General features: G+C 31.9%; 1 protein-coding gene across 1 annotated transcript in view; it reads right to left on the reverse strand.

The window, feature by feature from the left end:
• The window catches only part of LOC123653492 (Ca(2+)/calmodulin-responsive adenylate cyclase-like), a 58804-nt gene that overhangs the window by 19800 nt on the left and 12826 nt on the right, over positions 1-26178 (reverse strand). Inside the window, exons 2-3 of the mRNA XM_045589484.1 lie at positions 15228-15501; positions 14241-14573 (exon numbers count right to left, since the gene is read on the reverse strand). Coding sequence (XP_045445440.1) covers positions 14241-14573; positions 15228-15443 — 549 coding nt within the window. The 5' untranslated portion in view covers positions 15444-15501. The remainder of the gene's footprint in view (positions 1-14240; positions 14574-15227; positions 15502-26178) is intronic.

The raw sequence follows: 26178 nt of genomic DNA on the forward strand, positions 1-26178 counted from the left end.
ACAGTATTATTTTGCTGTGATTTTCTGTAAGGTCGAGGTACTACCCCAGTCGGGCTGCTCCATATTTTGAGCAGGAAATTCCTGCTGTGCCCTACCTCAGTTAGTCAAATTTACTTGGTTAGCTTGACTTTAATATTACATGATATACATTTAAAATTTCCAAAAACGTGCCTCTGGAACAACTACAAGCTAAAGAATTTAAAAAATATGATTTCACTAAAAATTTATATATACTATATACAATCAACTTTTAATCGAAGTCTAAGGTACCCAAAATATAACACCAAATAAGCACTATAGTGATTGATATATGAAGTAAATAGCAATATTGTTACTATAACTATTTAACTATAGTATATTAATAATTCTGAAATGTATACTTTAGTTACATTTTAAGTTAAAGCGACATTATATACGTTTCCTTTAAAACGTGTAAATTTTTTAATACTTATATACCTGAGAAACTCTATACAAATTAATAAAATTGGAGTGTCTGTTTGTAATATTAAAAGAAACGCTTTTTACTAAATGCATATGAATATTATACACGGTAATTGTACCAAAATAGCATTTTTTACAATTTTTGTCTGTCTATCTGTTTGTTTCGGCTAATCTCTGAAACGAGTGGACCAATTTTGACGGGACTTTATTTTCGAAATTTATTTATTTTATAACTCTGCGAACTGAATATATCTTTTTTGATAAATTACACGCGGACGAAGTCGCGGGCACTGTTAGTAACTAATACGTAAAAAAGAATGTAAGACACGTTTGTTGTTTATTAATTACCACTCGGACTTGTGCACATAGTGCAATAGTCCAGAAATATCGGAAACTAAAATTACCCAACGAAAAGTGTAGTAGATATTCCGTTTTACATATACGAGTAGATAGATAGTAGTTTCAGTTACCTTAAAAGTTTTGAAACTTATATCATTACATATGGGTATTAAATATAAAAAGGAATGATGAATATTTTAACTACACGTTAGTAGAGCCTTTAAAGGCTGTGACGGCTCAGTGAACATTAACACCCCCGCGGTTTTTACTCAGCCATTATTAAACCGCGATGACCTACTGAACAACACAAAAATAGAATTCTATTTTATATTGCTGATTTAATAAATCATTATTCCTTCATGTAGGTACGTAATAAAAAAACCGAAACCAAAAACTTTTTATTCGATTAGGCTTCAGCATTTTGGAATCATTAATTTTACGAAGTATTATATTAGTCGTATAAATTTATTTTACTTAATGAGAAGATACTACCGATTCGAAATGTCGATAGTTATCTTTTTAAAAATCGCCAAATACTACTTTGCTCAATTATTATAAATTATAAAGTTAACAAAGTCAGATCTAATTCAGAGTTATATATAGTAATGTTGTATTTTATGTGTGTATGTGATAATAATGTAGTGCAAAATGTGATATATATTTATAACAACAAAAAACTGTCAGTGTCTCAACATCCTAGGATTCTAGACAGTTTTAGAACTGCTAGTCTGAAGTTAAACTATTGTGAAAAAAACGCACACCTATAATAGAACAAATATTTTATTAAATGGAATGGGCAACTAAAAGCTCGTGGATGTTGTGAAATGTAATTTTAAAAATTATGTGGTGTCATGGGACACTAGGTAGGAACGAAGTTTCTTCGGATAGTATAGAAGCAAGACTATTTTAAAAAAATGTTGAATTTTATATATATTTTCTAGTTCTTGATTTTATTTTTTCTTGACTGGTTTTTAATTAATTACATAAAAGTATTTAGGAAATTTAGTGCTTCAGAAAATAACAAATACCTTAAAATAAAATAAAGCAAACAAAATAATAATAACTCAAACTATTCAGTGAAATAAAAAACACGTGTCTTTATTTATTTTTGTCGACAGTATAAAATTACATAAATAATTTAAAAAAAAGTTTATTAGTAATATTTTAGTTTTAGAAACGTCATATTATACAGTCGTGTGACTGATATTACGTCACTTTGTTATATATTTTTCTTACGGTTTTAGTATCACATTTTTTTCAGTTCGGTCGCCCAGCCAAACGTCAAGCCTGCCGCAAGGAACTTCGTTCCAAAAAAGTAAATAAGCAAACGCTTCACACTCAACGGCTCTGTAGGATTTTCTCCAGTGTCAGTGGTCCGGAAAAACTCACAATACACAAGGACAAATTCCCAGACCACGACAAACAACTGTCTTGAGTGGGAATCGAACCCGCGACCGCCAGCGCAGCAGCCAGTGTTGTGACCGCTGCGCCATTGCGTCGCCGATTCAGTAAAATGTCATGTTTCCTTTAAGTATATTCAAAGAAGAGTGTATAATTGCATATATTTAATAAAATCGATGTACTTATAACTTACACGACTCACAGAGTTTAGAAAAAAATCTACAGTCATACCACAATATTATTTCTGTCTCCTAGAGCTAGTGACTCCCAACGTTACTCAGTGAAATATGTAATTGCTAAACTCATTTTGATACGATGATCACGCACACGCACACGCACACGCACACGCACACGCAAACGCACACGCGCACGCGCACACACACGGTCGTCTGTTCCTAAAGTAAGCAACTTAATGCTTGTGTTATAGGTAACAGCCGACTGGTATAGCTACATATTTTTTTCGATATAAATACATATAAATACTACATATGTAAATAAATATATATTATACCGAAACTCGGGGTGGGAACCGAACCCAACCCCGGAGCAGAAAACAGGGTCATTACAACTGCGCCAACGGCTAGTCAAAATATATATATACTTTTTTCACTTACTCTTTATTATCACTTGTTAATTTATATATTTTTGATATCTGGTATAGATTAAAATTTCCGTACGATTTAATTATTTAAATAATTACCTTTTATATAAATAAATAAAATAAATGAATAATATTTTCGTTTTGAAGCAAAGACGGGCAGGTTAATAGTGTAACGATATCTGCCGGTTCGACCTAGCATGGGGCAGCAAAATTTAATTTAAGCGTAAAGCATAAAAAAAATGGGTAAAAACTTTTCAAAAACAATCTTATCCAATAAAACTTCCAGTGGCTTAAACAAGATTATTTATAACAGTTTCCTCTAGTTTTAAATAATATCATATAACTTTTAATGAAAAGAAGCAGAGGTAATTTAAGTATTACAAAGATAGTTTTGCCTCGAACTACTTATCTATTAAGACGTATCGAGTCACTATTATCAACTCAGAATGGAAGAGCATTGGAGCAGAACACCATATCATCTCGATAATGGAGTGTGCATTCGGTATGATTGATGGCACACATTCAAAACTCATTTAAAAGTGAGCTATCATAACTAATTATATCTTCGAATGCATGTACGGTACTATCTGTAGCGTTCAAACATCTATATCAGACAAGAAAGCTACGCTTGTCAGATGTTGTCAGACCACTTTTTATACGTTAAATAGTTAATGGTGATTGGAGACATGTTTATTAACATATATCCGTGTGGCCGACACCGCTTTCTGATGAACTTGCCGATAACAGGTGAAGGGTTAGATAACTCACTGTACGCCATCATATATCGAGTTTCAAATATATGTATGTACATTTTATTTTTCTATTGAACGAAAATATATAAAAAGTTTCTGGCATGATTAGTTTTTATTTTAATTATGTAAACAATATTGCAATTGCGACGTCTAATGATGTCTGGGTTTTGTTTTTCGCAAGATAATAAAAAGTTTAATGATAATTTGCGGCTTGTCACAGCATTTAGTTTATTAATTAGGACAATCAGTGCAATATAGTTTTGCATAAATATACGCTAAATCTATTATAAAAAACAATAACATATTTATATTTTTTATCACTTTTTAAGTGCCTTTAATATCGAGTGAGAAAAATGTTCAATTATTCAATTGTATTGCTAGAACAAATGTACGAGAAAAAGTAACATATTTATTTATGTATTTTTAAATGTGAAATATTGAATATTTTGTTGCACATCTTATGATAGTAAGAACCGTCTCTATATCGCCATCCGATTTTCAATATCCGTTGTCCACTTTTCAATATTCAAGCCGGAAAATAAATTATGTTTGATTTCTTCAGTATTAAAGAAATGAATATTTCAAGTTATAAGATACGACGTACATATAGTTACATAAGGAAAGGTAAAAAAACATCGATTTTTATTAAAAGTCTATTGACTAAAAAAGTAATAGCGCACATTAAAGGTTTTAATTAGTCAATGAATTCGGTCAGTGTACACAGCTCCAGTTTTGAAGGACGTCAGTTACGTAGACAGAGTTGTTACTGTGGCTTCAATCTGAGAAACCCTTTAAAATCAAGAATAAAAATTATTTCTGATTTAAAAAAAAAAAAAAAAACTGCTACTGAAATCAACCTCAACGTTTTAATGATGTCAGAATATATATCTTTGGCTCCTGTGACAAGTGATACAAATCGATAATCATCATTTTACAGAATAAACCCATTTATACTTATTATTATTATTATTTTATTATGTGAATAGGAGAGTACTCTTATTAACATAATTTACCTGAATTTAAGTATTTTACGAAAGTTTTAGTTTCAAAAGGGATATAACTCTAGTACATAACTATTTACGAAAAATACATTAAATTCAAAACAATCACACTTAAATCGAAAAGCACGAAATAGTGTTGAATACTACTAATGATTCATTACTGACAAATGGTTACAACTTTACAAATATTTGTATTCACGAAGTTTTTACTATAATAATTATATCACTTTGCAAAAAAATATTTCCGTGACTATAGCAGATAGAAGAACGTGAATTAAATAAAAATAAATTATGTGGTGTCATGGGACACCAGGTAGGAACGAAGTTCCTTCGGATAGTATAGAAGCAACACAATTTGGAAAAAAATGTTGAATTTTATATATATATTCTAGTTTTTGATTTTTTTTCAATTTTGTTGATTGGTTTTTAATTAAGTACATAAAAGTATTTACGAAATTTAGTATTTTAGAAAATAACAAATGCCGTAAAATATAATAAATCAAACAAAATAATAATAATAATAATTAAAACTATTAAGTGAAATAAAAAACATGTGTCTATTTATTTTTGTCGACAGTATAAAATTACATAAATAATTTAAAAAAAAGTTATAAACGTCATATACAGTCGTGTGACTGATATTACGTCACTTCCGTTATATATTTTTGATGACATTCTTCTCTTAACAGACTTCAAAAAAGAAGTAAGTTTATACTGAGTATCATAACTTTTTACTGTGTAGGTGTGACTTTGATGATTCTACCTTTATTATTCGAAAGCTGGTTCTTGTCATGCGGTCCCATTTAAATTTGTATAATATTTGGCGAGTACTTTTTGAATTACACTTATAATACCTATTAGATTACATATTTTTTCGACTACATGTCGATATAAATTTAAGTCGGGTTTTCTTCGTTTGCGAGCAAACACAACTATAAGAAATGTTATGAAGTAGTTTTAAATTTTATTATTTATATCGTGTATCTATTGGAATGGTGTTTAGATTGCTTTGCAAATTTTACTGTGACAAGTTCAGTGCAATTTTCTTCGACGGCTTACGACATTTTCTCCTTCATGCTTTCCGACAATTTTCACTTTCTCCAATCTGCATATTTCCAACGAAAATGATCTAGTGTACAAATTATTCTATAAAACATCGCCTTTACGTTTTCTTATTTATTTCGAAAATTTACTTTATTTAATTTTTTTAGAATTTTATATCTTATCTGCTGTGTGGCTACGGCACTAAAGAATTTAGCCACCCCCTCTCTTCCCGTGGGTGTCGTAAGAGGCGACTAAGGGATAACAAGGTTCCAGTACCACCTTGGAACTTAAGAAGCCGACCGATGGCGGAATAACCATCCAACTGCTGGCTTTGAAATACACAGGCCAAAGACGGGCAGCAGCGTCTTCGGTGCGACAAAGCCAGTACTGCGGTCACCAACCCGCCTGCCCAGCGTGGTGACTATGGGCAAAACAATGAAACTGAAACTAGCAGCTAGCAGCCAAAATTAAATGACACTGAAACTAGAAGCCACGCTTTATATCTCTTAAAAAAGCAACAGATTAAGTTGTAACTGTACAGAAATTAGTGACGTTATATCATCTCACTATGAAAAAGATCTAAAGGGTAAATTCCACCCCTTCTTTTTTTATATTTAAAAACCCAAACAGGGAGGTTAATTCGATATAAAAGAAAAAAATCTATGTCTTTAAGCATGAAATAAGGTAAAAATTTAAATCAAAGGTCGTTTAGAATATTAAAAACAATTAGAAAAAAATGTAAAAAAATAAATAATCCACTTTGATTATTTTTTTAATATTGCAATTTCCCTAAGGAGGCAATTATATTGTATTTGTGAAAGTACCTCTAGTTTGTTACCTCTAGTAGTTTCTCTAGTTACCACAAAATGTAGTGTCCACGAGCAGAGATATAGACATTTGAAGAAGTAGTATATAGGCATTGTCTTAGAGAAAAAAAAATAAAAAAAAAATAGAAGGGATTGAGTATCCCTTTTGAAATTTTTATCATCGTTTCTGGATAGTAATATAAAGGTTTCTACGAAGTTACAACAAAATGTAGTGTCCACGAGCAGAGATATAGACATTTGAAGAAGTAGTTTATAGGCATTATGATAGAGAAAAATAAAATAAAAAAAATAGAAAGGATTGAGTATCCCTTTTGAAATTTTTATCATCGTTTTTAGACAGTAATAGAAAGGTTTCTACGAAGTTACAACAAAATGTAGTGTCCACGAGCAGAGATATAGACATTTGAAGAAGTAGTATATAGGCATTGTCTTAGAGAAAAAAAAAAATAAAAAAAAATAGAAGGGATTGAGTATCCCTTTTGAAATTTTTATCATCGTTTTTAGACAGTAATAGAAAGGTTTCTACGAAGTTACAACAAAATGTAGTGTCCACGAGCAGAGATATAGACATTTGAAGAAGTAGTATATAGGCATTGTCTTAGAGAAAAAAAAAATTAAAAAAAAAATAGAAGGGATTGAGTATCCCTTTTGAAATTTTTATCATCGTTTCTGGATAGTAATATAAAGGTTTCTACGAAGTTACAACAAAATGTAGTGTCCACGAGCAGAGATATAGACATTTGAAGAAGTAGTTTATAGGCATTGTCTTAGAGAAAAAAAAAAATAAAAAAAAAATAGAAGGGATTGAGTATCCCTTTTAAAATTTTTATCATCGTTTCTAGATAGTAATAGAAAGGTTTCTACGAAGTTACAACAAAATGTAGTATCCACGAGCAGAGATATAGACATTTGAAAAAGTAGTATGTATATAGGCATTATCTTAGAGAAAAAAAAATAAAAAAAATTAGAAGGGATTGAGTATCCCTTTTGAAATTTTTATCATCGTTTCTAGATAGTAATATAAAGGTTTCTACGAAGTTACAACAAAATGTAGTGTCCACGAGCAGAGATATAGACATTTGAAGAAGTAGTATATAGGCATTATCTTAGAGAAAAAAAAAATAAAAAAAAAGTAGAAGGGATTGAGTATCCCTTTTGAAATTTTTATCATCGTTTCTAGACAGTAACAGAAAGTTTTCTGCGAAGTTACAACAAAATGTAGTGTCCACGAGCAGAGATATGATAACTTTAATAAATTTTATTTAATCGTCTGCTTAGAAAAAATCCCAGATTAAAAAAAATTAAAGTAAATTTTTTTTTTTCTAATCTTTCTTGTTATTATAAATTACCTTTGTTTTCAAATTTTGACCCTATTTTATGCTTAGTAACATTAATTTTTTAGCTTTTATATCGAATTAACCTCCTTTTTTAGTTTTTAAATTAAAAAAAAATAGAAGGGGTGGTATTTACCCTTTGGATTTTTTTCCATAGTTAGATGAACAAACGATACTAATTTGTGTAAAGTTACAAATCAATCTGTTGTTTAGAAGCAGAGATATAAAGAGTGGCTGCTAGTTTCAGCGTCATGGCAAAACACACGAGTTCACGTTATTTTTGGCGTAAACTTGTGGAGGCCTATGTCCAGCAGTGGACTGTATACGCTGTAATGATGATATCTTATCTTATTGTTTGTCTGTTGTAATTTTTTTAACGTGATAAAAATATTGTACTATTCCAGTTCAAATGTATAATTAATATATTTCTTGTAATAAAATATCAATTTATTAGGAACTCAATTTATTTCATGCGCGGTCTCGCTGTCCTGATTACTGGCGACAACAAATCAAAATCCAGTGTGGAGGGGTGTTATTAGTACTTTTTGTAAAAGATTCGACGACAGTGGACAACAGTCCATTTGATTACCAGAGCAAGAAGCCATCACGAGTCTACTTAGTTATTATATTAGTTAATATTTAATTATTTAATAATAATAAACGAAGAAGTCAGTTACGAAACGCGCAGTTTGACCTCATCACACTATGGAAGTAAGAAATATGCTTGTTGTTATTGGTATTAAATTGTTTATTTAACAATCAGAACTATATATATGTAAATGATTAAATATTTATTTATAATCAATATCAACATGCCGACTGATTAGCCGGAACAGCTAATATTTGTGGCTGGCGGGTGGCGATCATTCGACATGAATTACGGTTTGTATACCTATGTACCCACATCTTTTTACTTTCTACTCAATTCTTAGCTATATTACTATCAGCAATTCAAGTAAAACTTTAACAATGTATCATAATCTTTGGACTATTCGGCCAGTCTACTTGTCTGCTAAGGTCGGACCATCTCTAACAATCACTCGTTCTTAATATTGATACTTTTATACTTGGTACACAATGGTACTCGTAGGTATATAGGTCGGGAGGTTATTACATGGCAACCATATATATATATACTGTACCTACCTAACTTTGTACTAAAATCATTGATTTTATCATTTTGTGCAACCTACTAACTTTTAGTGTATTTAGAGTCAAACCGCTTTTTGGTAACATTAAATAATAATACAATTATAGAGAACTCAAAAAATCGCTAATATTATCTACATTATTTTAAATCCGTGTGAGTTCTGACCTTCAAAGAACCACTGGAGTGTATATAATGTGAGACAGTGAATAAATTTTAGACATGTTGTGGCGCGATATTATTATGGGAATTCGAAGTGATTTATTCAGGGTACGCAGTGTTTCGCAATCAAATGACTTTTTACAGGCGATGTGGTGAAAATGAAGTTACACGACATTATTTCCATTTTAGATATTGTTACGTTTATTAATAATATATTGTGTAGTATTTGAGTAGGTATAGTAATTTTTTATCATTAAAACAAAGTTGAGGAAAATTATTACACAAATGTTAATTAAAATTCTAAAACTTATATTAGTTAACGTAGAGATAAGTTATTGCTCTTGAACAATTATATCAAAATTATTAAATTTTTGTTACTAAGTTAAACTAACAATAAAAAAAATCGTTCTTATACAAAGACTAAATCTAAATTAAAAGTACATCCAGCATTCTTAGAAGTTAAATTGTCAGAGAGACGGTATAAATCATTCTACATTGCACGCGTAACTATCAGCAACAATTAGATTTTTATGCGTTTATTAACTGTGAAATTCCAGTGATCAATTAAGCGCGTTCTCGTCTAATTGTTGATGAGCGATTAGCCCAATTCGTTAGACGTGTTCATTACACCCGATGATTTTGATAACACAACAAATTAGACTACAACCTAACATATACTTTGCTAAAACATAATTTACACACAGTATACAGAACATAACGTAAGTTATTATTTAACTTAACACTTCTACACGTGACTACGCACCATTAGCAATGTGTTAATATTTTTAAAGCAAAAAAAAAAACATTATATACGCATTATTAATAAATTAAACTATTAAAACTTGTCCTTCGTTGAATTATCTAAGATAAAATCAAATAGTAAATAAAAATGTGACTAACGGAAAAGTCCTCGTATAAAACAAAATAACTCGATAAATTACGTCTCGTCTATATCGTATACGATTATTATCAAAGGCAAATAAAATATTCACCTGTCGGTTAAACCAAACGCAAAGCTAAAAATTATGGTGAAATAAGGAATACGTACCCACCTACAATTTTGAACAATTTAAATTTACCCAACGCAGCGTAACCTTAGTGATCCGACGACTGAACGGCTAACCTTTTTTTAATATTTATTTTTCATTCTAGCAGACATATATGTCATAGTTTATAAACATTTAAATATTCGAGATCTTACCAACGACCGGACGAATTGTCCAGATACAACACACCTAAGTTTTCGTAATATTTTCTTTGGCATCCTATAAGTTCATATCTACATGAATATTAATTATTCATGTATGTAATATATTAAAAATTGTATAAGGATTAATATCACCATAAAACTATCGCATATTAAACGATGGCGATAAAAAGGTATTTCTAATACACTAAAAGTTTTTTGGACGATCAATGACATTGCTTATCATCCAAAACAACTACTACTGACCAATAAGGTCACTCGCTTATCTAATGAACTTTATTTAATTTTGCAAGAAAACATCACTAATCCCTTATTGCAAGTTACACCATTATGATGACAGTACATAGTTTTATCTTAGTTACGTGTCATGACTATTTATTAATTATATTTTTCTTTAATTTAAACAATAATTAAGAAACAAATTCAATTGGTTGTCCTAAAGTCCGTGTACTAAATATTAACATAATTATATTCACTCATTTAAAGTCACTGCCAAAATAGCACGGATGATGTCGCCAATGTCACGTAGAATGGAGAAGACGCAATAGCGATTTATCGTTGTTTTTTGATAACAACGGAACAACCTCAATAAATTTTTTGGAACGAAAATAGTTGGTGTTTAACTCTCTTAACCGCTGTTTAATAGCGTAAACATTTAAAATACGATAAACATTAAGAATAATATTGGTGTAATTTATTAGTATTTTAGTTTCGTTTTAATTCGCTATTATTATTAGGACCAGTATGATTTAAAAAATCCTTTTTGCTTTTTACTAAGAAAAGTTATAGGCTATAAAAACACGCTCTGATTCATGGGGCGCGTAAGTAACCATAAACGTCTTCGCGAGTTAAGAGTATAGGAACACATAAAATATTTTGACTACACGTTTACACTCAACCTTCATTTAACTCGTTAATTATGATATTACTAGACGTAAAATTACACTCAGTTTTCAGTCAACCGTGTCAAAAAATTTATGCTTTTAACATTCAAATCATATGCAAACATAGGCTCGCTAAATCAGCTCGTATTCTAATACAGTAACTGTTGTCAAAGCAATAAATTCATTGAAGTCTGGTGCCATTTCAGTAGGTATAATTGAAAGCTCGATTTCGTTTCTACGCCTGTGTATTAATAATATTAAACTAACAATGAGAGAAATTTTGAATTGGTTTAATATTGTACGAAAACAATTCTATATATGCTTAAATATAAAATATGCCTGAAATACACACAGAATTTCGAAATGCAAAATATGGATACAAAATTTTAAATCCTATAATTTTGCTTAATAATCTATATAAAATAGTTTTAATGATTTATTTAATTAATTTTATAATATAGTATAAATCAGATATCAATTTTAAACGGCATTTACGCTTGTCGTCATCAATGTAACATTAATACTTCCAGCTGTTTCTCGTTGTTTATTAAATCGTTCATCTATTTCTAGATCAGTTTGCAACAATAAAGTTGATCAATTATTACCGACGTCGAACCGTTAAGACAAACGAGTTTTCCGTTCAAGTGGATGCGAATCACAGAGGTCGACGGAGCAAAACATTTGTTAGAGGGAGCGATGGGATCGGGCGGGTTCCATAAATCACTACCGTATCGAAAACCACTTAGCCGACTATAAGAACTGTTATTAATTAGATCGATACACATAATTATGAATGATTCGAGCGCTCAAAGAAAATTATGAAAACATATGGCGATAGCATATTTATTTTCTTTTTCATTTTATATTTTGATCATGGATCACGCCAACACTACGTAACAAATTTAAATTCAACCATTAAAAGCATTTAACCATTTAAGTTCATACTACGAACTAGAACACTGAACACATTTTACGATAAAATATATCACGCGTCCCTAGACACAGAGGACAGAAGTCAAAATGTATAATAAAAACTTAATTGTAACATATTTAGTCGTAAACCAATCTTATTTATTCTTATTATGTCTGTAAATACTTTTGTTAGTTTAAAAATCAAAATCTCCTCTTACGCTAGCGTATAACTATCGTAGAGGTCTAATGAATAATTGTGTTTGCAGGCAAACGAAAAAAAAACCGACTTCAATTACATTGACAAGTTATACAACGTAGATCGACGAAAAAATAGTCAAGTAACTACGCGTTATCAAAGATTACTCAAAAAGTAGTTATCAGATCTCGATAAAATTTATATGTGACCACATGATAAACATCAGCTTTCGATTAAATTAAAACTTATCAAAATCGGTACACCCAGTAAAAAGCTGTGTGGTATAATACAGCATACGTCGACGAAAAAATAGTCAAGTAAAAACGCATTATTAGATATAACTAAAAAGTAGTTGTTAGATCTTCAATAAATATAAGTGGGACTAAATGACACACACCACCTTTCGATTCAAAAATAATTCGTCGAAATCGGTCCACCCAGTCAAAAGTTCAGAAGTAACATACATAAAAAAATACAGTCGAATTGAGAACCTCCTCCTTTTTTGGAAGTCGGTTAAAAATGGGTTCGAGTCGGTTTCTTTATTTGTAATGAACGTACTCAGCTAACTGTGAAAACCTTTAATCAAGTTGTACCAAAGCTTTTAAGCAAATATAACTATACGAAATCCATTTGAATTCCCATTGAAACCCATTCAATACTGTGTACAGAATAATTAAAATAACGATCTCTATTTTACTACTTTTCAATTTAATTACAGACGACGTGATGATATTTTTTCATCACTAGTAAAAATAAGGAACACGACAATATTGGAAAGATATGTACAATAAGAGATTCCACTTTTAATTTAATATAAAAGGATTCTATTTGAAGCGTTGAGCAAAATTTAATGCACTTACGTTCTCTCTTTGAAATAAAATTAGTGGGAGGCTGTCGGGCGGGTGGATGACGAAATTGTAAGAACATTTTATTTTAACCAATGTTAAAACGTCATACTTTCGTAAATCTTCCGAAATCCGATAAATTAACGATAATATGTTTAAAATAATATCTATCGAACAGAAAATTAAAACAAAAAAAAAATTATATTTGTTACTTTTAATTTTCGTATCAATTTTACTCATTTGTCTTTAATTATTCGTGAAGTAAAAGGGGATGCTTGATAATGAATTAATGACATGTCGATATCCTGTGAGTGTGGAGGAAAAATGGTGTTATAAGTATCCTTTATAACAAGGTAATCGGCCGCGGCTGGCGCATATACATACATAATACGATAAATTTACATATTGACGACGACGCTAACGATTCCACACCTACCATGACACATAGCTGGATCCGCACTTAGTTCCGGGAATAAATTTATTCATTGTGAACAATATAATTTCCTCGCTATGTACTATTTAAAGTGTCGAGCGCAATTAGCATAGCAAGGTCGATGTCTCGAATATCGTTATTTACATGGGTTATACAATACAATGTGAAGGAATTTCGAATATATTATATATATTTATACAATTATGTCGTGAAACAAACGTACGGCTCACCGTAACATATAGACGTCTATAACATCAGAAGCATTTCAAAGCGTAGCCAACCTGACACCCAATCCAACACTTCTTGAAAGCAGTACTATTTAGCTGTTATTTACCCGCATAAATTTTTAGTTACATCATATATATTTTTTAAACGGTTTTTTAATAATTTCGTTTGTGCGGAACCCTCGGTGAGCGAGTCCGACTCGCACTTGGCCGGTTTTTCTATAATACAGAACATTTCATCAGAATCATTTCAGTCTTCGCCCACTTTTTGGCGACAACAACGAAAAGTTTCCTATGTCCCACTAATTGTAATTTTTCTTACTTTCACCGCATTTTATTAACTAACTTGCAAATTTCGTTTGATTATACTAGTAATATTTAGCAACGCTGTATTTATATACAATACAATGCAAAAATATATATCATATAGTACACTATATACATTCAAACACATTGTGCTATTAGATAACGTTTGTTACAGATGACTTACTTGTTGCCACACATGGTAAGGGAAGCGATGAGCCACAAGCGCAGCCGCGACGGTATGTGCCGTGGGTAGCAGAATGCCAAAAGCTGCTGCGACAGGTGCACCTACTGGCAGCAGTGCATAGGCGGCGAATACAGCCCACACTACGTGGGCCGCGCCCTCGGCCGCCGCACCGGGATTCCAAGCGGGTAGTGTAGCAGCTAGGGCTGTACCGCCCCCCGCCAGAGCCAGCCAGCAGGCGCGAGGCAAGCGCCTCTCGGGCGATACGCCGCTCGCGCGACCACACCACCACGCGAGTCCGCCACATAGTACGGCGTGTGCACTCAGCACACCCACCTAGTAAAGTACATCTCTAATATATAATTAATTTCTCGTATTTCTAACGAAGCGAATATCATTTAAATATAGAGAATGCAAATGGAAATTATAGACAGGAACCCGCATGTCTCAAGAGAATGTCTAATAAACTACTAAGTGGAATAAAATGTACTCGTATGTCAACTAATTCTTTTTTTATATAACTAAGTGGTAAACACCCGCCTAGTCACCAACCCGCCTGCCCAGCGTGGTGACTATGGGCAAAGCACATCAGTTCACGTTATTTTTGGCGTGGACTTGTGGAGGCCTATGTCCAGCAGTGGACTGTATAGGCTGTAATAATAAAAGTGGTAAACAAGCGTACGGCTCACCTGATGGTAAGCGATTACTGTAGCTTGTAGACTCTTGCAACACCAGAAGCGTCCCAAGCGTGTGGCCGACCCTAACTCCAATCCGGTCACCTTATTCACCACAGAAACACAAAACTGCTTGAAAGCACTACTATTTAGGTGTGATATTTTGTAAGGTCGGGCTACTTCCCCTAGCTTTTAAGCAGAAGTTTTCCTGCGATGCCATATCTAAAGATGATTCTTCTTATAGTGACAAGTTTACAGGCTGCTACAATACAGCATAATTATATGTATAGAAGTGTTGAAATGAACATATGAATACCTGTGGTGCTCTTCGCCAGCCGCGCGTGGCGTCCACGCCTGCAAGCGCCGCGGCGAGCACGGCCCAGAGAGCGAGCGCAGAGCCGACCGAAGAACGCTGCAGCTTGCAGGCGTAGCGCGCGTACAGCTCCTCTAGTTCAGCGGACTCGAAGCGGCGGCGCGCGAGCAATCGCGCTAGCGGCCCGCGCGCCGACATCGCCTTCACCGCGTGATCCATCCCCGGTGTCGCCGTCTCACCTCACCTGCGCACCCTCACGGACAGCCCTCCGCCTCATCTACACAAAACACAAAGGTAGATCTTTAAGCTTTAGAAATTCATTAAAATGATTTAATGTACAATAAGGCATTGATTGCTTTGTTAACAAAAAAGTCATGAACGAATTAATTAAATATTTGTTAAATAAGTAAAACAAACGTATTCACTTTTTGACTCTTCGTTGACGACACAATAAGAAGAAATTTATAATACGATCGCTCAGACGCAAGTCCGCTGTAGGAACAATTTGCCATTCAAGTAAATAACAGAACAGTAGCGACCGTTTAAAAGGACACGAGATAAATAACATCGGAGCTCAAAGGACCTGAATAGTAATCGTACAAAGAGACGAACCAACGACGATGTATAGACAACTCACAGTGTAATGACTGTTTATCTGTAGGCAAATGTCAATTACGAGACCGATGGGAGGCATTTAATGACATTTTCTATGTAACAGTATACATATTTAAAAGCTATCTGCTTGTTTTTTAAATTTGAGAGATTCTAAGACATAAATGTTTTTCTAATTACATTTCTTCTTTAAAAAAAAAAAAAACAGAATAATTACATTTCTCATAACCATTCTGAACGTAATATGACCCACTAAATTTATTTGCAGACAATCGCCGATTCAAATTTGAACTAGACTAGCTGCAGCTTAAAGTGCATAATAGAACAAATCTTATTTATAATAAATGAACTGAAACATTACCTGTCATTCGAATACAACTTTTACATTGCGAAATGTTTTTGTTCTGCGGAATCCGACCGTTACGGAAATTAATTATGAGACAGGAACAATAATAAACCCAGAAGTTTAATATATTTAGAGACTGAATATATGTAAAATAATAACATTTTACTATTTCAAACTCCATTACTAGTTATAGTAACTTGTAAATCTTAAGTATTTACAACAATTTCAACTATAACGGCAACATAAACGTTTGTAATAAACAAAAGTTATGACACCCTCAATATGTATAATATTCTACCACTGGCGCATAACAACAACTACATAAAACTACAAGTAACGTCGCTCATAATCCTCCCTCTTTGTATAGAAATGTAGCGACTTTTGCAGAAAAAATAAACGGATTTGGAGGACAATATTTTTTTTATTTATTTGCTAAGAAAAGTCATTAAATTAATTTGTACGTATAACAATAGCTGAAATCTTTCACTATTTGTTGTGTATAAAAATATAAACATGTGTTAATAAATTTAAACACGAGCAAATTTCTGATTCAAATGAACGTGTTTTCATTGCTGCTGTAAAGTTTCTTTTCTCTTTGTGAATTTAAAACTACGCCAAGCGTTTGTGCAGTTGTTTGTATGTTAAACGCACCGCAGAAGTGCGCTGCTACCAGCCACGGCAGCTAGTTCTTTACTAACTACAATTTATTTTTCGATTATTTACAAAACTGCTTTGTATAGTTGTATTTATTTCATCCTTTTACTGTAACTTACTGAACAAGACAAAAAAAAGGTTCAACGATTTTATTCAAAATGGTATGGTTATAATTTATGCATGAATTAAAATATAAAACATTGTTCCTAAAACAATAAATCTCCATATCGAAGTTCAGGTCAAACCACAATTCGTTATTAATACTTCGCTTGAAATACAATTCTATCAAAAAGTAAAAATGTCTAGAGTACGAAATAACGATATCGGTTTCGCCGTGTCGACGCGATTTTAATTATCGAATAAATATTAATTTAAATGTCATAATTATCGCTGAAATTAATTGGTTTTAAAAAATTTAAAAGTTACGTAAGCAAATAAAAATAAAGATTAATGATATATCTATTTGTCTTACATTATTACCTACCAATATATCAAAAATTTCTACAAAAGGCATTATTTAATCTTATTTTAATTTTAAATTGGCTTATTTCCTTTTAAATCGCAGCTCATTCCTATTACATAACATCAAAGGCGAATCATCTAACCTAAGCAATTCGTTGTCATTTCGTTGCAAATCGCTGGCGCTGGTGGTGTAGTAGGCAGCAGAGGGGAGAGGGGGTCACGGTCGCCGGGTCAATAAACCCAGTAGGCACCGTGGCAGACGAACGAGACTCGGTACACATAGCGCCGCGGCGCCGTTCGACATGCCCATTACACTACTATGAAAAAAATTCAGCCTTTCAAAACAACCACACAAACGAAGCCTTTCAAGGTACGTTCCACCGGGTACTAGCAGTTTGATTCACGCTCATATCATCCTTTGTGAAATAGTACGTTTATTAGATACGTTTATGTTTATGCAGAAGCTTCTGCTGATTGATCTGCGCTATTCAAGGTAAAGGTATATATAAGAAATGAATTATTTGTATACTAATATTTGTAATTACCTAGTTATTATTATATTATTTAATACATAATACTTATTACCTAATGTTTCAGTTCTACTGTAATTGTCTTTGAGCAGACGTAGTACTAACAGATAATGATACTATTTTAAAAATGCATAAATTACTTATTGCAAGCCTGAATAACGATAAACTATTGAATGTCAATCATATTTAGCGCCGGATTGTGAACATGAAACATTTTTCAGATAGCTATGGGTATGTATTGTATAAGCTTGTTACTATGATCGTATTAATGAAGCACTAGAAACAATTGCATTCATAGCTCTCTGTAATGCAATCAATTCAAATGTCATCGTTATAACAATTTAATTAATAGTTCAATTACAACCGTCGAATAAAATACATGTATCATTTATCGAAAGATAATCATGACCAGATCGAGATATTAAATTATCTCGCTACTAAATAATTGGTAAACCATAGTGTCACTTTAAAATTACACTTGAAAAATATCTTTAATAATATGATATATTTAGTATATAAAATAATAATGTGTACAGTAAAATCTACAATGCTATATAGAAATATATATTATCTCAATAAAAAAATGCAAATATAAAAATTAAGGATGTTATTATTAACTTTTTTATAGGTGTCACTGGATATTTTTCAAATTTCGACGAAGTTAAAAGGGAAATACATACTAATACTGGACTTGGTTTAGCATCTGTCAACAGCGCACAGCCGGCGACGGCGAAAATAGACTGTCACCTCGAAATATGAATAAATAGACGGCTATTTACAACAACTCCGCATGTAAAACTATGAAGCCGTGCTCTGTTATAATTTATCACGCAAAATCTCTCTACCTACTTATTTCAGCTATTTGACACTAATATAAACTTACTCTGTCGTAATTTTTACGTATAACGGCGTTTGATGGACGCAGATGGAAGTATCTCAAATCTACGAATAAACATACTGGTTATGAAAAAAATACAAAAATATAATACAGACATGTTTTTGTAACATTTATTTTGGTTGTGCAACTTGCTCTCGCTCGAAGAATGGAGCCATAAAAACAATAAAACGAATAGGTTCACAAGTTATGCAAGATATAAAGCAGTTCGCCATGAAGATGACAATCATCGAGATTTCATAGTTAAGTAAAGTGTTTATTTTAACTATTTATTTTTTTTAAACGCCTTAATAACTAGTTCTAATTGAACATAAATTATGTTTCGTTAACACTCTGTTTGTCAGAGCACGGGAGCAGAGTAACCTAACAAATGAAGAAATTAGTGAAATTGCGTTAGACGTTTACTTAAATATATGTACATAACATTTACAATATAATCTATAACGATATCATATATTTCTTACATATGAATATTGAAACTAATTAAAAAGAAATATTAAACATCACTTGAGCCTATCGCAGTCCATTGCTATAAGGCTCCCTAAATTCACGCCAAAAACGGTGTGAACTCATGTGTTTTACAATAGTCACCACGCTGGGCAGGTCGGTTGGTGATCGAAAGGCTGGCTTTGTCGCACCGAAGACGCTGCTGCCCGTCTTCGGCTAAAAATAATCAAATAAATACGCGTTATCAAAGTTTACTCAAACAGTTGTTATCTGATTTCGATGAAATTTAAATGTGACCCCATGATAAATATCAGCTTTCGATTAAATTAAAAATCATCAAAATCGGTATACCCAGTAAAAAGTTATGCGATATAATACAACGTAGGTCGACGAAAAAATAGTCAAGTAAAAACGCATTATTAGATATAACTCGAAAAGTAGTTTTTAGATCTCAAATACATTTAAATGGGACCAAATGACACACACAACCTTTCGATTAAATTTTTTTTTTGTCGAAATCGGTCCACCCAATCAAAAGTTCTGAAGTAAGATACATAAAAAAAATACAGTCGAATTGAGAACCTCCTCCGTTTTTGGAAGTCGGTTAATAATATCATAGATTGTTTACGTCGGCACGCGGTAAAAACGAAAAGAAAAACCGTTTGAAAGTGCTATTATGAATATCAGCCGAACACATGACTGCCTACTGACCTATTTTCGTTTAACACAGAAACTTCACTCTAATTACAAGAATTCTTTACAAATTCAACTTATAATTTTATCTTAAAAGCACAAGCCATGCAAATTAAAATGTGAAACCGCTGAATTGCCGCCGCATGATTGCATTTATACGTCAAACGAAAAGGCGCCTACTTTGACTAATAAGAATTACGTTTTCATAAAGATATTTCTAGCTAACCCCAAAAAAATTTTAATTTAACATTTATAGAGTAAATAAAATGGAAGTTCTAATGCTTAATATTAATTAACATTACGCTTCAGCCTGTAACATCCCACTACTGGGCATAGACCTCTTTCCCCATGTAGGAGAAAGGAGCAGAGCTTAATCCACCACGCTGCTCCAATGCGGGTTGGCGGATATATTCCCTACTATGAGTAACGATCGCTATCAGGTGTACATGATAACAACCAGGACCGACAGCATAACGTGCTCTCCGAGGCACGGTGGGGAGGCCCACAGAGACTGCACAAACACCCAGACCACTGCAAACACCTGTATGGCCAATACAAATGTTTGTCATGTGCGGGGATCGAACCCGCAACCGCCAGCGCAACAGGTACAATCCATGGCTGTGACCGTTGCGCCAACGCGGCGTTAACATTAATATTTTAATATTTAAACTATATTTTTGGCTTCGGTATCGACTGTAGATCACCCCCAAGTATTCTTTAAAAAAAATATACAATGTACAATTTTGACTTTCCTACCATTTTATTATATGTATAGATAAAATTACTTATTGTAATTATGCGATATAAAAGCAGCTGTAGGTAATTAAATATTTAAGGTATAAAAAACAGAAACAAGAAACACACATATGAAAAGGATGAAATACCTCTTCTGAAAGCTTAGTCTAAATGTGGAATTCTAATCTTTTAAAACCACTGAAAAGCGGACTCCTAACTTTGAAAGTTTATACAAAGCTATGATCTCCTACTCAATCCTATTTCGATAGAAAACGAACGTGTTTTCCTCAAGTGGAAACACCGTGTCAAAGAGGAGAAATAGACTTTCAGATGTCGCAAAAAAAATAAACAAAACGAGTACCATAAAAGATCTAAAGAAATAGTTTCTCAAATCACTCCATCTTTGATTTTATCTCATTCATATTGATTTAACTGTTTTTTACTTTTTTTTTGATATTTAAAAATATTGCAGATTTAATATTCAAGTCAATCTATGCCAATAAATAAAATTAGAGTGTCTGTTTGTAATATTAAAATAACAGCTTTTTACTAAATGCATATGGATGTATCCACGGTACATATAACAAAGTAACATTTTTTACAACTTTTGTCTGTCTGTCTGTTTGTTCCGGCTAATCTCTGAAACAGCTGGGCCGATTTTGACGGGAAATTCAGTGGCAGATAGCTGATGTAATAAGGAGTAACTTAGGCTACTTTTATTTTAGAAATTTACTTTATAACTCTGCGAACTGAACAATAACTTTTAGTTAGATTCCACGCGGACGAAGTCGCGGGCACAGCTAGTATATAAATATTATTCATGTAAACAAACGGTTAAGTTAATGAAGTAGATATTGCAAATTGCCAAACGGATCGTTGCGCGGCGCCCCTCTGAGCATGTCACGCTAATGTTTTGTTTGGACCGAAGTCAAAACGTTACGGAAGTACGGGTCGTGGCCAAGGTCGGCTATTCCCGAACGATCAAACATTATTGAAACCATGACTTCCCCAAGGTTTCAACGCAAATGCAAGTGCATTATACAATGATGGTGTAACGACTACTTAATTGCAAAATATATATATGGTTATGTTATGATGACAGACGTTTAGTTAAAAGAAAAAGTTAGTCAGTCAAGGACGACCTTAAAATTAATTTTAACTTTTGTCATAAAAATTTATCCAACCTTATTATATATAAACGTTTGCCTAGTTTGACCATCTTCTTGTACAACTTTTATTTATAACCGTATTGTAATTTATTGTTTAAAATTAACTTGCTGTGTAATTTATTGTTTAAAATTTATAATATTTTTATATTTATATTGTATACCAAAGAAAAGGATTTCGGTATTCTCAGAGGACCATCAAACGGTTTATTTAATAATAAGTTTATTACAGCGAGGAAACCAGGACTATTCCTCCTGGAGTACGGATTTCAGAGTAGTAATTAAACATGACGGACGGTTCTTCTGTTCATACTAAAATATTACTTAGCCTACCTCAGAGCTTGACGATTTCTTTTGATATAAAAATTCGAAAGGAAAATTTTAATTTTAGATGTCTTTCGTTCTTGTGATTTGCATGACAAAATTAATTCTCAAACGTAATGAGTATTATAATGACAAAACAATAAAGTTAAATATGATTTACAACCCTTCGATAGCGCAACATTTTCTAAACTGAATTAATCGCAATGTAAAATATTATTATTAGGTACCATAAAAAGTCAACAATATTATTGTTATAGTATTGAAGTCTCGACGAATCGTATCAAATTTTTTACTCCAGATTTCAATAGCAAAATTACACTAACTATCAATGAAGCTAGTATTGTGTGAGATATTTAATGTTACGAAGACCATTCATTTCACTGCATAATGACTTAATTCAATTACCTTAGCGTAACTCATTATTTAATCAAGCTTAAATATTCATTAAGTTCTAGAAAAACCACCATTTAATTTTTTTGCAAATATTAATAATATAAAAGAGGACCTAATTAGAGTTTAAAATTCAATATCTTCCAAGAGTTTCCCGGAAAATCTCCATGAAATGAAAAAACTTTAACTTGGCGTGAAACCAGACGAGAAAGCAAAGTAAGCATTTGCATTTGAACCTAAGACGGTGTGATATGAACGAGACCGAAATTTTGCGGAGGATATTGCAATATATTTCATTTTATACACTTGTTCCTAGGGAGACTTATAATAAACTAGCGCATGTGATTGCTCGTGACTTGCTTACGTCTCACAATTTAAGAATTTATACTCAAAAAGTGCAAACATCGTTTTTTTTAAATTACAATTAGATGTCAATACTTCAACACCGGAACATGTCCTATGATTTGGTATGTTGTATGGAAAAATAATTGAATCAAATATTTTATTTATCTGATACGATAACCAATTAAAATGTTTTTTCGACCATATCTCGTATGAGCATTCAAATTCATTATCTAATATAATTATTTTTAATAATATAATTCCATATAATTTAATTTAAATGATGATGTAAAGTGGAGTTAGCGTATAAATAAATAAAAATAATAACAACGGATAATAAGCAGAAAAGCTAATTCAACAAATTATTTATTTTTATCAGTAGTATATTGTTACTTTTCTTACAGAAAGAAACAAAAGTACGTACGTACATAAATCCATTGCAAGTTAAATTAAAGCTGTAAAAAAATAAAAAAATATGAATATTTTGACTGACGATAAACACATAAATTATTCAAAGGAAACACAAAGGACATTCTGACTTTAAAAAACCTAACGTTAGCCATAAAAAACCGGCTTAACCTGAACTTTATTGCGTTCTACATCAGAGTATGAAACAATTCGTTTCGTACAGATTGCAAACGTACAAAACGTACGCAGAAACTTATTATCCCTACTAATATTATAAATGTAAATATAAGTTCATCATGAACACATATTCTTGGAGGTATTAGAAGTAACATAGGATATTTTTTATTTAAAAAAATTCAATGCGAGCGAAGCCGCGGTTATAAGCTAGTACATACATAAATTATAAACTAGAACAAGTAATTTTGAGGAAATAATATATACATAAGTAAAATACAAAAATACAGTTGGTAAGCGAAATATATTGTAAACATATAATTATTTCCTTGTAAGTGTAAATGGTCTTTGATGAAGTCGCCTTTAATTTTATCTAAATTATTTAATAAATGGGGCAAGGACGCTGTGATATCCAAATATGTAAAAAAGCGAGGTAAACTTATATATTAAAAACATATTATTTTCGTCTTAAAAAATCGTGACAATCTATATTCCTCTGATTGTTTTTTATTTACAAAAAAATAGTTATTAAGTAAAGTAAAACGTAAGTTTTAATAACCGTAATAACATTTTATCGCTCGTAAAGTAAAGTATACACATATTATCTACATGTTTTAATTTATTTGGTTATAACTGTTTTTGTAATAAGCTCAAATATTTGATTTTAACTGGTAGTTACAAATAATTCAATTATAAATAATTTATTTCAATTCAATAAATTTATACCTTTTTGGTTTATAACAATACACTTTGTATATAATGAGCATATAAATAATATAAAAAGTATTTATATATGTAAATATACCTACATAGCAATAGGTAGTGGGTAGTAAAAATAATAATAGATATTCAAATCTAGCCACTAGATATAATAAGGTCTATAAAAAGCTACCAATAAAATGAGTACATTGTATAGGAAATAAATGAATTTGTAGTCACTGCCCATATAAATACGTGTGTCGTGGTTGTTATTAAGTACTCTAATAAGATAAGGTGAAAAGTTAACCAAACTATTAGTGAGGCATCCGAAAGCTATTAGTATTGATAAAAGTGAACATACTGTGCTTCCGTTCAAATTTATACAACTGGGATTATTACTTTCCTCGGCAGCGACTTTTATATAAATAATTGTGTTTGCAGGCAAACGAAGAAAAACCGACTTCAATTATATCGACAAGTAATACAACGTAGACGTAGACGAAAAAATAGTCAAGTAAATACGCATTATCAAAGATTACTCCAAAAGTTGTACATGATAAACATCAGCTTTCGGTTAAATTAAAAATCATCAAAGTCGGTACACCCAGTAAAAAGTTATGCGGATTTTCGAGAGTTTCCCTCGATTCCTCTGGGATCCCATCATCAGATCCTGATTTCCTTATCATGGTACCAAACTAGGAATATCTCCTTTCCAACAAAAAAAGAATTATCAAAATCGGTTCATAAACGACGGAGTTATCCCCGAACATACATTAAATATGTATATATATACGGTCGAATTGAGTAACCTCCTCCTTTTTTTGAAGTCGGTTAATAAAGGTGATCAATTGATCATTGATCTTGACAAGGAAAAGAAACAACTGTATTCTTTATAGAAAACTTAATAACAGGTACGGTGAAAAAAAAATAATATAATATGTGAATGAAATAAAAATATATATATATATCTAATTTTTCTTTTGTTATAACATTTTTCGTTCGTTCGTTCAATCCCTACAGATACTTATTATATTTATTTATAGGTCTTGTTTAAATTTTCAATCATTAATAAAAAATACTTTTTACTGACATTCAAGTTTAAATACATTATTTTTAATTGTTTTAAATTAATAGCTGATGTTAATAGTTTTTTTTCAAACCCGAATTCCTTTATTAAAGGGTTACGTTAATCCGGGCACTAAGGCACATTTTTGTGATTTTTTTCTTACATTAAACTATAAGTTTTAAAGAATATTGGTTGAAAATTTGATGAAGAAATATAAAAAATACGGTAATAGCAAAAATTATTTGTACGCGTCTCAGAAAAAACTTTTTTTTGCGGTACCCTCATAATACGATGCTGGATCATCCAAAATAAAATAATCAAAGATCTTTCGTTAGGTAACGGTTTTCTCCAGGTCACGTTAGGAGCGTTTTTGAAATTCCAATTTCACACTTTTTAGAAACACATGCGAAATGAAAAACGCGATTATTGCGAAAGTCATTTATTATTGTAAAATAAAAAGTTTAACAAATTTGATAAGAACTCTCCAGCGTTACCTTAAATTTATGTACAGAAATAGTGTTCAAAATTTAAATATGATATGTCGACGGGAAACCGCGTATTTAAGAAAAACACGTGCTCGGAAATGATTATTTTGATTAATTAATGATTGAAAACTGTTTGATTATTAAATTAATAATGTTTAGTCAATTCTAGAGATGTTAAATTAGTGTGAAATATTTTACGGTCCATAAATAGGTGTTATGTTGAGTAAATGGTGCCCCACCCACTTTTGTTATAAAAGGCCGAGCGCCCGCCGGTATTGATAATTCTTGTTCGAGCCGTCGAAACGATCGGACCTCCTCCGGACTTGGAATAAATCAAAGAAGAATATCTCCTTAATCCCGTGCGTTTCGTTTTATACCTACGAGGATGGAATGCAATCAAAACCCTGGCATTCACGACGGCAGCAATGATGACGTCATATTTTTTAAAAACAGCCTGGTTTAAGCTAGTTCGTCACATTACTTTTAAAGTTATGATGGGCACGGACTTGAAAATTTAGTTGTGGGA

Source organism: Melitaea cinxia, chromosome 5 (assembly GCF_905220565.1).
Source record: "Melitaea cinxia chromosome 5, ilMelCinx1.1, whole genome shotgun sequence".
Lineage (NCBI taxonomy): Eukaryota > Metazoa > Arthropoda > Insecta > Lepidoptera > Nymphalidae > Melitaea > Melitaea cinxia.